Source organism: Pristiophorus japonicus, chromosome 16 (genome assembly GCF_044704955.1).
Source record: "Pristiophorus japonicus isolate sPriJap1 chromosome 16, sPriJap1.hap1, whole genome shotgun sequence".
In the NCBI taxonomy this organism is placed as follows: domain Eukaryota; kingdom Metazoa; phylum Chordata; class Chondrichthyes; family Pristiophoridae; genus Pristiophorus; species Pristiophorus japonicus.
Window position 1 is genome coordinate 114,811,378 of NC_091992.1, and position 17,443 is coordinate 114,828,820.

The 17,443-nt window shown below is 45.2% G+C and overlaps 1 protein-coding gene across 12 annotated transcripts in view; it reads left to right on the forward strand.

The window, feature by feature from the left end:
* LOC139226742 (arylsulfatase G-like) overlaps positions 1-17,443 on the forward strand; it is a 244,584-nt gene that overhangs the window by 134,083 nt on the left and 93,058 nt on the right. For 11 of the 12 annotated variants that reach the window (XM_070857718.1, XM_070857717.1, XM_070857720.1 and 8 more), the window contains 2 exons: positions 714-1,026; positions 5,037-5,224. In XM_070857718.1, coding sequence (XP_070713819.1) covers positions 806-1,026; positions 5,037-5,224 — 409 coding nt within the window. In that variant the 5' untranslated portion in view covers positions 714-805. The other variant, XM_070857728.1, reaches the window with a different exon arrangement.

Genomic DNA, 17,443 nt, shown 5'->3' on the forward strand with positions numbered 1-17,443 from the left:
TCCTCCTTTAAGCCGCTTCTTAAAATCTACCTCTTTAACCAAGCTTTTGGTCATCTTAATTTCTTATTTTGTGGCTTGGTGTCAAATTTATCTGTTTTGTCTTGTAATACTTCTGTGAAGTGCCTTAGGACATTTTACCGCGTTAAAGGTGCTATATAAATAAAAATTATTATTATTAAAGCAAGATATCCATGCATACACCATCAGCAACTTGTAAGTGAGAACAGATTGTGGGATGCAGGGGAAGTGGGAGGTGAGAAGGAGGATTAGGTATGAGCATACAGTCATAATTTCAACTTACCTGCTCACCTCGTACTTTGTGACTGCCTCTCTGATTATGTCCAGAACTGCTTCCTCCAGCTTCGTCAGGTTCCGAAGTCTGTCTTTCCCTCCACCCGTCTGCTGGTGCTCTCGGCGGTTGTGTGCCATCTTTGCCTGCAAGAGAAAAGGAAGTGTGTCAGTGAGTGCGGTGCAATATTTTCACACTAAAACTTATTAGAATATTGAATGCAACACAACAAGTGGTTACTGAAACCAAGTAGGTCACAGCATTTAAGAGAGAATGAGATAGTCACTTGAAGGAGAGTGGGAAATTGGGATTAGAGTTGATAGCTTCAGTGTTGGCACAATGGGCTGAATGAACCTGCTGTGCTGACATTTTCATCATGCTTAAACAAATGTGATTGACTATTTTGAAATTTTACTTTGAACAGGTTGGCATTGTTACAGTAAAGACACGGTGTGATTCGATAGTTGAGACGCTTGGGCAATACCAGGAGACGCTTTGACCTAGATTTATAAGAAAATGGAAGTCTTCTCCATGATTGTGTTCTTCACTGCAGCACTCATCAGTGGATTTGTATATTACAACATTGACTTCAATACTGTTCACGTCGGTGCCTATTCAGGCAAGCCAAACTTTATCATAATCCTGGCTGATGACATTGGATGGGGAGATCTTGGTGCAAACTGGCCATTGACTAAGGAGACACCAAATCTGGACAAAATGGCTCAGGAGGGAATGAGGTATAATAATTTTTGTATTGTTTGCAAATAAACTACATCCATTTCTTTACTAATTTTCAACTCTTTCCTCATGTAATTTTGTTTTTACTTGCCATTAGTAAAGCGAGCTTTTGACTATTAATGTACATTTAAAGTAATTGGAAGAAGGATTAGAGGGGAGTTGAGAACTTCTTTAACCCAGAGGGTGATGGGGTCTGAAATTCACTGCCTGAAAGGGTGGTAGAGGCAGAAACCCTCATCACATTTTAAAAGTACTTGGATATGCTCATGAAGTATCGTAAACTGCAAGGCTACAGACCAAGAGTTGGAAAGTGGGATTAGGCTGGATAGTTCTTTTTTGACCAGCACAGGCATGATGGGCTGAATGGCCTCCTTCTGTGCCATAAATTTCTATGATTCTATGATTACTTTTCTCAGTACATTCAATTGCAGTGATTGTACTATCAGAAAGTCCTAATTGCAAATGTTAGAATAGTGTTGCAGCCAGTGGTGGTCAGAGTAATAGAGAACAATGGATTCCTTGAGTCTCTCTTATAATATGTAATGTTTTGGGTTTATGTTGGGGATTAATACTGTTTTGAGTCTGTTAGTGTGAATTTCAATGCATGTTTTTGTAAATGTTGTTCTCAAAGTGAGACATGTTAGTCCTGGGGAATGGGACACTTTACATTTTAGACACTCATTGTTGTCACCAAGTACTCTCCAAAACAATGGTTAGATGCAGTCTGTTTCTATACCGTCTCAGACCCAACTCCAAAAAAGAACTCTCCTTTGCACAAGAATGTGTTGACAGAGTGGTTTTAAGTAAAGATGAGGTTTCCATTTACATAAGAGAATTACCCAGGTGCTGACAGACAAATTGTACAATAGGTAAGGAGGTGAAGGAAGGCAAGATATCAGTAGCAGAGGATATGAATTGGCAACCAAGTCGTGACTTATCTTGGCATCCTTTGAGAGGCCATTGAACCTTTTTCTGCACTGTCTGGCAGTTCTTGGGATAATGGAGGTTCATCTGCCTCTGGCTTGTCCCTCCAAACCACTTGCAGCATCGTCTTATGGTGGGTTCTATTCTCCGTGTACATTAGTTGAACCCTTTTGATCCTGACCTCATCTCCATGGATACATCTGAGAATCCTGGTTAGCTGCTGCTAACCCCCCTGATGCAGCTGCCCCTTGAAATATTATTCAATTTGTTCTTCCTGTTGTTCAAAACTGATGTCCCCCTTGATCTGGCTGCAGCTTTTTAAAGGCTGAACCAGCACTCCTTCCCTCCCAATTGCAATAACTCTCCCAGTGGTCCAAACCTGCTCTGTTTTGAGATCCGCAGGAGGAAAAGTAATAGTTTAGCGGCGGAGTCATGTGGATACATGTCAGCTCTGCCATGCCACCAACTTGCCAATTGAAGAAAAATCCAGCAAATGTTCTTGACTACCAGATCTGACAACTGGATAGTTTTGTCCCTATTGTTCCTCTTCCCACCGCAAATATACTATTGTCCACAAAAGCTCTATGCGTATTAATTCACCCAGCTCCCATTGAAGCCATCTGACAGCCATTTCTATACCTTGCCAAGAACCATGTCCACACTTACAGCAACTTTTGTGTCACCATAATTCTAATTGAATAAGCATACAATGCATGTGTGCCTAGTGTTTCTTTTCGCCTTGGTACCAGTATGTGTTGTATGAGTTCTTCAACCAGTTCTTGTGTTCATCAGAGATCCTACCTGAGTGCTAGGTGATGACTGTTGCGTTCCTGTCATCCCCCACAATGAGTGTGATGGATTTAGCTTGTCTCTTTGAACCATATTTCTATGTTTTGTGCAAGGCAATGGCTTGGGTGATCAGCTGAGGTGTAAGTGAAAATGAGAACATAACATAAGGAATAGGAGCTTGAGTAGGCCATTTGGCCTCTCGAGCTTGCTCCGCCATGCAAGAAGATCATGGCTGATCTTTTACCTTAACTACACTTTCCTGCACTGTCCCCATGTCCTTTTATTCTCTTAATATCCAAAAATCTATCGATCTCTGTTTTGAATACACTCAATGACTGAGCATCCACAGCCCTCTGCGGTAGAGAATTCCAAGGATTCACCATCCTCTGAAGAAATTTCTCCTCATCTCAGTCCTGAATGGCCGACCCCTTATTCTGACACTATGACCCTTGATTCTAGACTCACCAGCCAGAGGAAACATTCTCCCTGCATCCACCCTGTCAAGCCCTGTAAGAATTTTAGATGTTTCAATGAGAACACCTCTCATTCTTATAAACTCTAGAGAATATGGCCTAGTCTACTCAATCTCTCCTCATAGGACAATCCCCCCCATCCCAGGAATCGTTGCACTCCCTCTATGGCAAGTATATCCGTCCTTGGGTAAGGAGACCATAACTGTACATAATGCTCCGTATGGCCTCACCAGGGCCCTATATAATTGCAGTAAGACATCTTTACTCTTGTACTCAAATCTTCGTGTAATAAAGACCAACATACCATTTGCTTTCTTGATTGCTTGCTGTACCGGCATGTTAACTTTCGGTGATTTGTTTGCAAGGACACCCAAGTCCCTCTGGACATCAGCATTTCCCAATCTCTCACCATTTAAAAAAAATACTCTGCTTTCTATTTTTCCTACCAAAGTGGATAACTTCACAAATCTTCACATTATATTCCATTTGCCATGTTCTTGTCCACTCACTTAGCCTATCTATATCCCCTTAAAGTCTCTTTGCATCCTCCTCACAACTTGCATCCCCACCCAGCTTTGTATCCTCAGCAAACTTGGATATATATTACATTTGGTCCCCTCATCCAAATCATTGATATAGATTGTGAATAGCTGAGGCCCAAGCACTGATCTGTGCGGTACCTCCACTAGTTACAGTCTGCCAACCTGAAAATGACCTGTTTATTCCTACTCTCTGTTTTTTGTCCGTTAACCAACCCTCAATCCATGCTAATATATTACCCCTAATCCCATGAGCCCTAATTTTGTTTAATAAACTCTTGTGTGGCACTTTATCGAATGCCTTCTGCAAATCTAAATACACTACATCCACTGGTTCCCCCTCATCTATTCTGCTAGTTACATCAGCATCATCATAGGCAGTCCCTCGAATCGAGGATGACTTGCTTCCATGCCAAAAAGTTCACAGGCGTTTCAATGAAGGATCTAATATTCCAGGTCCTGAACTAAATCTTGAAGGGTGGAAGATGCCTGTGCGTGGATTTTTTTAACATGTGGTGGCTGTTGCACACCAGCCACCACACGGGTTTGACAGAGCTTGGTCTTGGTCCAGTGGCTAGGATTAACCAGACGACTGAAGACCAGCTCTGCTGCACGGACCTAGTGCGCACACATATCAGTGTGGGCTGGCCTGTGCTGCCTCTGGGCCCTCGCCTCTCCTGGGCCTCGACCACGTCCCTTTACAATCTCTCACCGCTCTTTCACCCCCAGCCTGCGAGCACCATCGGGGCAGGCCGGCGAGCGGACGGAGCAGCGTGGCAGCATACCACTCCAGGGAGCAGCATGTGCTGGAGCAGGAAAGCGATGGTAGCGAAGAGGGTGACTGGATTGGATGTCACCAAGATCCAGGTTGCTGTTGGAGCCTGGGCAGGTACAGCAGGAATGCTAATTACAACCTCAAAATCTCGAACAGATTTGTCAAACATGATTTCCCTTTCATAAATCTGTGATGACTGCCCAATCCTATTATTATTTTCTAAGTGACATGTTACCACGTCCTTAATAATAGATCTCACACCTCAGTGTTGATATCTCTGGGTATCAAGAGCAACCTTTGGTTCACTTCATCAATGCTACTTTGAGAAAAAGTAGAGGGGTAAGAATTCCACTGCCTTGTGTATGATTGTTCTTTTACATTTTATCTGACAGTAACCAGTAAATCATGCAGTAACCACACGAGACAAAATCCAAGCCAGTTTTCCAGCTTGCTATATGACAGCATATTTGTAATAATTTTCAGGTTTTGTTCCTTGTTTTTTATTTCAGATTTGAGGATTTTCATGCAGCTGCTTCTACTTGTTCACCATCTCGGGCTTCTTTATTGACGGGCCGTCTGGGGTTACGGAATGGTGTTACCCATAATTTTGCTGTAAGCTCAGTTGCTGGCCTGCCACTGAATGAAACTACGCTGGCGGATGTTCTAAAGGAAGCCAATTATTCTACAGCAGTAATTGGTATTCACAGTTTTAATTCTCTTTTCCCCCCCATTCCTTTGTAATGATTCCCCTGTTCTTCTGTACATTTGCAAATGATACTACTAAAGGATATAACGGCGCTGAAATCCCGGTTGGCTGCTTCCCGCAGGCGATCAGGTAAAAAAACTTTAAAAAGATGTGCACCTACCTGTTCCTGATGCACCCACGCGAGTTCCCGGTCCTGAGGCCTCCACTGACTGCATGTCGAAGAGAGTGCGTGTCAGGACGTGTGCAGGGCTGGAGCTGCAGTCACATGGCTCTGGGCAGCCAATTACGGTAAAGTATGTTCTTCATAATGGGAACTCCGTAAGTTGGAGTTTCCATTATTAGGAATAAGAACCCCCCTCCCGCCCAACACACAAAACTCTAATAAAAAAATAGAAAAAATACACCACATTTTTATTAATTTAAATTAGTTATTTATGTATTATAAAAAAATATTTTTCCGATTTTAAAAAAAAAACGTTTTTTAAATTATGGTTTAAAATAAACTTACCGTATTTGAGGGGGTTTAACAATAAAATGTTTTTATTTTATTTTATAATTTTGTGTATTTTAAAACTCTTACGCCTGTATGTGTCTGCTTTTATCAGGCGCAAGAGTTTTCAGGACATTTGCTGGGTAAATACCGCAATCTTGCCCATGCAAATGTCCTCGCTCCGGAGATGCGGAATATCTGTCAAGCTCCAGCTTGACAGATCAGAAAAGCCAGTTTTCAGCGGATGCTCATTGTGCGCTGAAAACCGGCTTTTGCGATGCCTTGCCAGGTCCAGACGGACCCGGGAGGCCGGAATTTCTGGGCCAACATCTTGCCTACACTCACCGCAGATAAAAAGCTAAGTGCCCTGGAAAAGAGAGAGACAAATGTTACTTATTTTTACGTTGGATTTGGAATGTAACCCTGATTTTTGTGACATCACAGGTGAAACAGCAGTAAATAATTTGAAGAGGAATAATGCAAAGAAAACTTTCTGGTTATTAGTTTAACATGTGAGGGCTTTAGAATTATGTTATGGGCTTAACAACAAGCAATAACATTGTCAGCTAATCAACAATTCTCATAGTAAACCATCTTGCCCGCACTTTTCTTCATCAGGAAGCGCACATGAATAATTACAAATTCTTCCTGATTTTCATTGCCAGCGCCTTTCCTTGCTGAAGAACACTTGCTACTATGACTGGGAAATTGGCCTATAACCCCACGTACATTGTAAAGCAAAGTAGCATACCAGCTTGCAGCCAAGTTGGTTTATTCTTCCACCTCCCAATTTTTCATTGTTGCTATATTGCAGCAACTAACTTCGTGGCCGCATCCCTTCCTCACATAACGTTGCAATGTCTCCACAATGACAGGTAGATTGGTAAGGATGAGGTCAAGTAGGTTTTTCCCTCGTTATGGTTCTCTCATCACCTGCTGCAGGCCCAGGCTGGCAGCTATGTCCTTCTGGACTCGACCAGCTCGGTCAGTAGTGGTGCTACTCTTGGTGATGGACTTTGAAGTCCCCCACCTAGAGTGTATTCTGTGCCCTTGCTATTCTCAGAGCTTCTTGCAAGTGGTATTCAACATGGAGAAGTACTGATTAATCAGCTGAGGAAGGGTGGTAGGTGTAATCAGCAGGAGGTTTCCTTGCCCATGCTTGATCAGAAGCCATGAGACTTCATGCGGTCCGGAGTCAATGTTGAGGACTCCCAGGACCACTCCCGCCAGACTGTATACCACTGTGCCGCCACCTCAGTGGGTCTGTCCTGCCGGTGGGATAGGACATACGCAGGGATGGTGATGATGGAGTCTGGGACATTGGATGAAAGATAGGATTATGTGAGTATGACTATGTCAGGCTGTTGCTTGACTAGTCTGTTACAGCTCTCCCAATTTTGGTACATCCCCAGATGTTAGTGAGGTGGAACTTGCATGGTTGACTGGGCTGGGTGGGCCGTTGTCGTGTCTGAAGCTGGTGCTGAGGTCGATGCCAGGTGGTCTGTCTGGTTTTCTTATTATTATTGTTTCTTGTAGCGGTTTGTTACAGCTGAGTGGCTTGCTAGGCCATTTCAGAGGACAGTTAAGAGTCAAGTCACATTGCTGTGATTCTGGAGTCACATATAGGACAGATCAGGTAAGGACAGCAAATTTCCTTTCCTAAAGGACATTAGTGAACCAGATGGGTTATTACGACAATCCGGGAGTTTCATGGTCACCATTAGTGACACTAATGTCTGGGAGGAGCTCTTCAGCCACAAGGAGAAGAGGGTTGAGGAGGATTCTAGCAATGACTTCCCAGTGGCCGACAGCAGGGAGATTCCTCTGTAGTTGCCACAGTCGGACTTGTCCCCTTTTTTAAAGATAGTCACGATTACGGCATCTCTGAGATCTCCCGGCATGCTCCCCTCCTTCCAGATAAGAGAGATGAGTTCATGCATTTGTGCCAATAGTGCTTCTCCGCCATACTTTAGTGCCTCAGCGGGAATTCCATCTGCTCCTGAAGTCGTCTTGTTCTTGAGCTGACAAATGGCCTTTTCTACCTCATTCAGGGCTGGGGTTTTGCTGAGATGGTAGCGGGTAGCATGCTGCAGGATGGAGTCGAGGACACTCATGTCAAAGGCAGAGTCTCGATTAAGGAGATCTTCGAAGTGCTCCTTCCTGCAGGCCCTGACTGCCTTGGTGTCCTTAATGAGTGTCTCCCCATTCTTGGCCAGCAGTGGGGTGGGGCTGTGTGTGCTTGGGCTGTAGGTGAACTTAATTGCGGTGAAGAATCCTCGCACGTCATGGCCAGCTGCTGGATCTCTTGTGCTTTCTCCACCCACCATGTGTTCTTTAGGTTGTGGGTTTTTTGTTGGACCTTGGCCTTCAGCCCTGTAGAGCTGCTTTGCTGCTCCTGAATTGGGTTGCTGCTTTAAGTTCAGAAATGCCCTGCGCTTGCAATTTATTAGCTCATGGAGCTCCTGGTCATTCTCGTCAAACCAGTCTTGCCGTTTCCTGGTTGAGCGACCGAGTGTTTCTTCGCAGGCGCTGGTTATGGTGGCCTGGAGGGCAGACCAGGCGCTGTGGGCACTCTGTGTCTTGGGGTCATCGAGGGTTGTAGGGCTCTCTTAACTGGGTCTTTGAGTGCCCCGATGTTGATTTTTCTGCGGCATTGCTTTTGTTGCCATCACCGCTTTGGGGCGATATTAATGTTGATGACGGAATGGATTAGGCGGTGGTCCATCCAGCAGTCGTTGGCTCCTGTCATGGTGCGGGTAATGCGCACGTCCTTGTACTCCCTCGCTCAGACGATGACGTAGTCGAGCAGTTGCCAGTGCTTGGAGCGATGGTGTTGCCACGGTGCCATGTACTTGTCCCTCTGGTGGAACAAGGTGTTGGTGATGACAAGGTCATGTTCTAGGCATTTTGTCAGGAGCAGGGTACCACTGGAGTTGGTTTTCCCTAACCCCTCTCTGCCGATCATGCCTCCCCAGAGGTCTGTGTCCTTACGGACTCTGGCGCTGAAGTCGCCGAGGAGGATCAGTTTGTCGTCTATAGAGACTCGGGACAGGGATTGTTCGAGGCTGGAGTAAAAACCGTCTTTCGCCTCATCTGTTGCGTTGAGCGTTGGGGCGTATGCGCTGATAACTGTGGCGCATTGGTTCCGGGACAGGGTGAACCGGAGAGTCATGAGGTGTTCGTTTATCCCGCAGGGGGGGGGGGTCTCTGAGGTGGCCGACCAGCTCGTTCATGCTGACAAAGCCAATTCCATGGAGGCAGCATTCTTCTTCTGGTTTGCCTTTCCAGAAGAAGGTGTAATCTCCAACTTGTTCTTTGAGCTGGCCTTCCTCTGCCCACCAGGTCTCGCTTAGGGCAGCGATGTTGACGTCGAATCGTCTGAGTTCCCGGGCAAGGATGGCGGTGTGGCGTTCTGGTCTTTCGCTGTTGGGGTTGTTCATGAGGGTCCTAGCATCCCAGGTCATGTTGAGGGGATGGAAGATGCCTTTGCGTGTCCTTTTAACGTGGGATGGCCGTTGCACACCGGCTACCACACAGGCTTAGCAGAGCAAGGTCTTGGTCCAATGGCAAGGGAGTCCAAGACGACTGGAGACCAGGCTCTACTGTATGGGCCTAGTTGCCTACGGTGGGATGCGAGCAGCGCCCTTTGGTGAGATGGTGAGAGATTCGAGGCGTAGGAAGTGGGGGTGAGAGATTTGAGGTAATGCTTCCCTCTCCCAGGTATTAGCTCCTGACAGGGCATTGGGATGACCAGAGGTCCACTTCGTGGAAGGAGGGGAGAGGTCAGAGTGGCAACAGCCATTGTGCACACCACGTGCTTACCAAAGGCTCCGCAGTTGAGTGGGACCAGTAGCCGGAGGAGTGGAGGCCCAGATGTGGCCAGAGGAGAGGAGGCCCAAACGTGGCCGGAAGAGTGGTGGCCCGAACGTGAGGGTGAAGAGAGGATAGGGCCCAAACCTCTGGTTGGAGGCTCACCGGATGCCGTCGGGGATCGGGTGGAGCAGCTGAGATTGCCACTTCCAGTGGGGAGCGAAAGGCTTGGTAGCAGGAAGGTCAATCTGGGAGGCAAGTCCGACGCTCAGTGATGGAGGTGAGCAGGCATGGTTGGGGGATGGGTAGTGGGCTCGGTAGCTGCCTTTGCAGCACGGGTTTTAGGCGTAATGGAAATACTTTAGGGGTATTTCTTTTCCAAGATGACAGACGGGATGGCAGCTCCGTAGGGAGCTCTCCCTGAACAAATTTCCCTCTGGCCATCTGCTGCCATCCTTCACTCTTCTCTCCCCCAATCTCCCCTCCCCACTGTTTAAGCATTTCCACGATCTTTAACAGCACTATTGACAACATGACATGTTTAAACTCCCTTCCTGTCACAAACAATCAAATGGCCATCCCTCTGCCTCTTGCTTACTATTCATAATGTTATTGTGTCATCTCTTGATTAATAGTGTCAGCTGTGGCTCAGTGGGTAGCACTCTCATCTCTGAGTCAGGAGGTTGTGGGTGCAAGTCTCACTCCAGGGACTTGAGCACACAACCTAGGCTGACATTGCAGTGCAGGACTGAGGGTGTACTGCACTGTCGCAGTCCCGTCTTTCGGATGAGACATTAAATCGAGGCCCCATCTGCTCTCTCAGGTGAACGTAAAAGGTCCTATGGCACTATTTTGAAAAAGAGCAGGGGAGTTATCCCTGGTGTCCTGGTCAATATTTATCCTTCAATCAACATCACAAAAACAGATTCTCTGGTCATTATATTGCTGTTTGTGGGAGCTTGATGTACGCAAATTGGTTGCCACGTTTCCTACATTACAACAGTGATGACACTTCAAAAAGTACTTCATTGGCTGTAAAGCATTTGGGATGTCCAGTGGTCGTGAAAAGCTCTATATAAATGCAAGTCTTTCCTTAATGATGACAGAACCACAGGGACAAAAGTAAGTTTTTCTTGATCTAAGGGGAGAAGTTTTAAGTGCAAGGTATCTGGAGTTTTGCTGTCCTGAGCGCTCTCATACTTTGATATTTTGTGGTCCCTCGGTCACCGGAGAATGACCTCAGTGCACTGCTTTCCCATGCTTTTGTAAAAAGTGCAGCCGGTTGTCACTGGTCTATGTGGCGATCATAATCTTGTAATCTCGGCATCCTGTGACTCTGGCTGGTGCACATGCAAGGTGTGTTGTCATCGTGATTGCAGAAATGTCCATGTATTTATTTTGCAATTATTTTGATTGGATCTTAAATGCTTCCTTTTGTTTACCTGCAGAGTGTTTCAGAAGCTTGTGCACCAATTATGCTGCAAAGAACTAGGGTAACCATGCTGTTTAAAGTGCAAATAAACAGCGCATGCTGCACTAACGTCATGTTGCCAAGTCATAACGTCAGGATGCAAATGTACTTGCTGAAGCTGTCTAAGCATTTTTACTGAAACCTATTGAATGCCAAAGACTGCCACCAGCCAGGTCCAGTAAAAACTGTGTCTTACTCGGTTACTGGACTTAGCAAATCTGGCAAGTTAACTGAGAGCTCTGCTGGCTGAGCATAATATAAAAATGATTCGTTTCAGAGTGCAAATAAATTAATTATCTAACAACCGTTCCCAAATATAAGTTGTTCACAATCAGATAGGAGAGAACTCTGTGTATCCCAATTGTTTCACTGAAAAGGAATACATAATGGGGTGATTCTGCAATCTCTACTCCCAGAGTACATCTCAAGAAATCACAATCCTCATACATCCAGAAATGCATTCTTCCAGTAGGAGTAGGATCCATCACCTTCTCTAACCCAGAAGCTCTGCAACCACTTGTAATGTCCACACTGGGGCCGAGCTGAGATCGGGTAACCGCACAGACCCGGAATGGATTTGGGACCTTTTTGGTCTGTATGTCTCAGAAATGGAATCTTTATCTCTCAGCCATTGTTTTGACAGAACTATCTTCTTTGCTTTGAGACATCAGTGTCATGGCTTTCAGAATTCAAAGAGAGAAACTGTTTATCAAGTGTTCCTGAGTCCAGTTTGTTTACAGTAAGACAGTAAAGGACTTGATGTATTCCAAAGCACTAATTGTTTTTAGTCTAATGATAACATAGTACTGTTTGCTTACTGTTGACTATATATCCATATCGGTCTGATTTTGGGGTAGGACGTACATGGTTCTGATATGGGGATAATTTTAAATCACCACAATGAGTGGTAGAGGGTCAGGGTTAAAAAAAAATTTAAATCGTGTAACCCGCTGCATCTGTACCAGCCGACATTTTTACGGCAGCAGGTTGCATGTCGTGCCTGTGTCCCGCTCTCAATTATAATATTGAAATCAGACTCCCACAGGGCTGGCTGGGTTTCCCAGGGCTTGGGCAACCCAGCAGCTAAATGGAGACAGGAGCAGTCAGATCATAGAATAGAATAGAAAAGAACAGAATCGTAGAAACTTACGGCACAGAAGGAGGCCATTCGGCCCATCATGTCTGTGCTGGCCAAAAAAGAGCTATCCAGCCTAAACACACTTTCCAGCTTTTAGTCCATAGCCTTGAAGGTTACAGCACTTTAAGTGCATATCCAAGTACTTTTTAAATGCGATGAGGGTTTCTGCCTCTACTATCCTTTCAGGCAGTGAGTTTCAGACCGACACCACCCTCTGTGCGAAAAAAGTTCCCCATAACTCCCCTCTAATCCTTCTATCAATTACTTTAAATTAATAGCCATAATCTATGGTTATTGACTCCTCTGCTAAGGGAAATAGGTCCTTCCTAGCCACTCTATCCAGGCCAATCATAATGTCTCCCCTCAGCCTCTTATTTTCTAAAGAAAACAACCCCAACCTAACCAATCTTTCCTCATAGCTAAAATGTTCCAGTCCTGGCAACATCCTTGTAAATCTCCTCTGTACCTCTCGAGTGCAATCACATCTTTCCGGTAATGTGGTGACCAGAACTGCATGCAGTACTTTAGATGAGGCCTAACTAGTATTTTATACAGTTCAAGCATAACCTCTTATATTCTATGCCTCAACTAATAAAGGAAAGTATTCCATATGCCTTCTTAACCATCTTATCTACCTGTCCTGCTACCTTCAGGGATCTGTAGACATGTATTCCAAGGTCCCTCTGTTCCTCTACGCTTCTCAGTATCCTACATGTGCAGGAAGTGTCTCCAGCTCCTCCAACTCGAACGGCGAGTCTTGGAGCTTGAGCGAGGACTGGAGGCACTGAGGAGCATCCGAGAGAATGAGGGGTATGTGGATAGCTCGTTTCAGGCGCTGGTCACACCACAGATTAAAAGGGTACAGGAGGATAGGGAATGGGTGACCGTCGCACACAAGAGTATGGCGAGGCAGGGAGTGCAGGAGTCCCCTGAGGCTATCCCGCTCTCCAACCGGTACTCTATTCTGACTACTGGCGAGGGCAGTGATGCCTCTGGGGAGTGCAGCCAGGGCCAAGTTCACAGCACCGTGGGTGGCTCAGCTGCACAGGGGGGAGGAGGAAGAAGACGGAAAGGGCTATAGTGATAGGAGATTCAATAGTTAGGGGAGCAGATAGGCGCTTCTGCGGCAGCAAAAGTGACATCAGGATGGTGTGTTGCCTCCCTGATGCAAGGGTCAATGATGTCACTGAGCGACTGCAGGGCATTCTGGGGAGGGAAGGGGAACAGCCAGTGGTTGTGATCCACATTGGTACCAACGACATAGGTAGAAAGAGGGGTGAGGTCCTGAAAGCTGAGTTTAGGGAGCTAGGAGTAAGATTGAAAGCCAGGACCTCAAAGGTGGTAATCTCGGGATTACTGCCAGTGCCATGTACTAGTGAGGGTAGAAATAGGAAGGCTAGTCAGACAACTACGTGGCTGGGGCATGGTGTAGGAGGGAGGGCTTTAGTTTCCTGAACAATTGGAACCGCTCCTGGCGTAGGTGGGACCTGTACAAGTCGGACAAGTTACACCTCAACAGAGAGGGGACCAATGTTCTCGTGGGTGGTTTTGATAGTGCGGTTGGGAGGGCTTTAAACTAGGTTGGCAGGGGGATGGGAACCCAAGAGAGGGCTCTGAGCTAGTTAGAGTGAGAGCTCAGATGAACAGAACCCCAAGAAAGAATGTAAAAGGCAGGAGGCAACAGAGCGGAGTAGCACTGGGGTAAGTGTAAACCACAAGGTGATAGGAAGGGACAATATGTATGAATATAAAGGGGCTGCTGGAGGGGTCAAAACTAAAAATCATGGTTTAAAAACTAGTATTAAAACACTTTACCTAAATGCACGCAGCATTCGAAACAAAGTAAATGAGTTGACGGCACAAATCATTACAAATGGATATGATTTGGTGGCCATTACAGAATCGTGGTTGCAGGGTGGCCAAGACTGGGAATTAAGTATACAGGGGTATCTGACAATTCAGAAAGATAGACAAGAAGGGAAAGGAGGTGGGGTAGCTCTGTTAATAAAGGATGATATCAGGGCAGTTGTGAGAGATGATATTGGCTCCAATGAACAAAATGTTGAATCATTGTGGGTGGTGATTAGAGATAGTAAGAGGAAAAAGTCACTGGTGGGCGTAGTTTATAGGCCCCCAAATAATAACTTCATGGTGGGGCGGACAATAATCAAGGGAATAATTGAGCCATGTGAAAAAGGAACGGCAGTAATCATGGGGGATTTTAACCTACATATCGATTGGTCAAATCAAATTGCACGGGGTAGCCTTGAGGAGGAATTCATAGAATGCATACGGGATTGTTTCTTAGAACAGTATGTTACAGAACCTACAACGGAGCAAGCTATCTTGGATCTGGTCCTGTGTAATGAGACAGGAATAATAAACGATCTCCTAGTAAAAGATCCTCTTGGAATGAATGATCACAGTATGGTTGAATTTGTAATACAGATTGAGGGTGAGGAAGTAGTGTCTCAAACGAGCGTACTATGCTTAAACAAAGGGGACTACAATGGGATGAGGGCAGAGTTGGCTAAAGTAGACTGGGAACACAGACTAAACGGTGGCACAATTGAGGAACAGTGGAGGACTTTTAAGGAGCTCTTTCATAGTGCTCAACAAAAATATATTCCAGTGAAAAAGAAGGGCGGTAAGAGAAGGGATAACCAGCTGTGGATAACCAAGGCAATAAAGGAGAGTATCAAATTAAAAACCAATGCGTATAAGGTGGCCAAGGTTAGTGGGAAACTAGAAGATTGGGAAAATTTTAAACGACAGCAAAGAATGACTAAGAAAGCAATAAAGAAAGGAAAGATAGATTACGAAAGTAAACTTGCGCAAAACATTAAAACAGATAGTAAAAGCTTTTACCGATATATAAAACGGAAAAGAGTGACTAAAGTAAATGTTGGTCCCTTAGAAAATGAGATGGGGGATTTAATAATGGGAAATGTGGAAATGGCTGAGACCTTAAACAATTATTTTGCTTCGGTCTTCACAGTGGAAGACACAAAAACCATGCCAAAAATTGCTGGTCATGGGAATGTGGGAAGGGAGGACCTTGAGGCTATCACTAGGGAGGTAGTGCTGGACAGGCTAATGGGACTCAAGGTAGACAAGTCCCCTGGTCCTGATGAAATGCATCCCAGGGTATTAAATGAGATGGCGGAAGTTATAGCAGATGCATTGGTTATAATCTACCAAAATTCTCTGGACTCTGGGGAGGTGCCATCTGATTGGAAAGCAGCTAATGTAACGCCTCTGTTTTTTTTTAAAAAAGGGGGGCAGACAAAAGGCAGGTAACTATAGGCTGGTTAGTTTAACATCTGTAGTGGGAAAAATGCTTGAAGCTATCATTAAGGAAGAAACAGCGGGACATCTAGATAGGAATAGTGCAATCAAGCAGAAGCAACATGGATTCATGGAGGGGAAATCATGTTTAACTAATTTACTGGAATTCTTTGAGGATATAATAAGCATGGTGGATAGAGGTATACCGATGGATGTGGTGCATTTAGATTTCCAAAAGGCATTCGATAAGGTGCCACACAAAAGGTTACTGCAGAAGATAAAGGTACGCGGAGTCAGAGGAAATGTATTAGCATGGATCAAGAATTGGCTAGCTAACAGAAAGCAGAGAGTCAGGATAAATGGGTCCTCTTCAGGTTGGAAATCGGTAGTTAGTGGTGTGCCACAGGGATCGGTGCTGGGACCACAACTGTTTACAATATACATCGATGACCTGGAAGAGGGGACAGAGTGTGGTGTAACAAAATTTGCAGACGACACAAAGATTAGTGGGAAAGCGGGTTGTGTAGAGGACACAGAGAGGCTGCAAAGAGATTTAGATAGGTTAAGCGAATGGGCCAAGGTTTGGCAGATGGATTACAATGTTGGAAAATGTGAGGTCATCCACCTTGGAAAAAAAAAACAATAAAAGGGAATATTATTTGAATGGGGAGAAATTACAACATGCTGCGGTGCAGAGGGACCTGGGGGTCCTTGTGCATGAATCCCAAAAAGTTAGTTTGCAGATGCAGCAGGTAATCAGGAAGGCGAATGGAATGTTGGCCTTCATTGCGAGAGGGATAGAGTACAAAAGCCGGGAGGTCCTGCTGCAACTGTACAGGGTATTGGTGAGGCCGCACCTGGAGTACTGCGTGCAGTTTTGGTCACCTTACTTAAGGAAAGATATACTAGTTTTGGAGGGGGTACAGAGACGATTCACTAGGCTGATTCCAAAGATGAGGGGGTTACCTTATGATGATAGATTGAGTAGACTGGGTCTTTACTCGTTGGAGTTCCGAAGGATGAGGGGTGATCTAATAGAAACATTTAAAATAATGAAAGGGATAGACAAGATAGAGGCAGAGAGGTTGTTTCCACTGGTCGGGGAGACTAGAACTAGGGGGCACAGCCTCGAAATACGGGGGAGCCAATTTAAAACCAAGTTGAGAAGGAATTTCTTCTCCCAGAGGGTTGTGAATCTGTGGAATTCTCTGCCGAAGGAAGCAGTTGAGGCTAGCTCATTGAATGTATTCAAATCACAGATAAATAGATTTTTAACCAATAAGGGAATTAAGGGTTATGGGGAGCGGGCGGGTAAGTGGAGCTGAGTCCATGGCCAGATCAGCCATGATCTTGTTGAATGGCGGAGCAGGCTCGAGGGGCTAGATGGCCTACTCCTGTTCCTAATTCTTATGTTCTTATATTTATTGTGTATTCCCTTGCCTTGTTAGCCCTCCCCAACATGCATTACCTCACATTGCTCCAGATTGAATTCCATTTGCCACTTTTCTGCCCACCTCTTAATATATTCCTGCAATCTACAATTTTCTTCCTCACTGTCAACCACATGGCCAATTTTTGTATCATCTGCAAACTTCACCTTCCAGTCTATAGGGCTAGACTTTCCTATCCTTTTCGGCGGGTTCTCAGCGATTTTCTCGACGGTACAGCTGTTTTTCTGCCTGGCGAAAGTTTCCCCCTTAGTATTTTCGTGGTATCGCCCAAATCTGAAAACGCATGCCGGCATCAAATCGCCGAGAAAAGTTTGGCCTCAATGGAAGCCCGTCCAGATCGCCAAGGGAATCGCCCTGTAAAAGCTGCTTAAACAGGGCGGTAGGTGAGTACTCTGCAAAGAAAGGTAAGTTAAAGGTTCTTTTAATTTTTTTTTAATTTTAAAATGGCATTTAGGTGTAAAAGTGTCTTGGGAATGCTTTTTACGTTTTTATTTTTTTTTATTGAAATTTTTTTATTTAAAATTTTCTCCCCTCCCTAGGCCCAACTGCAGCCTCATAGACT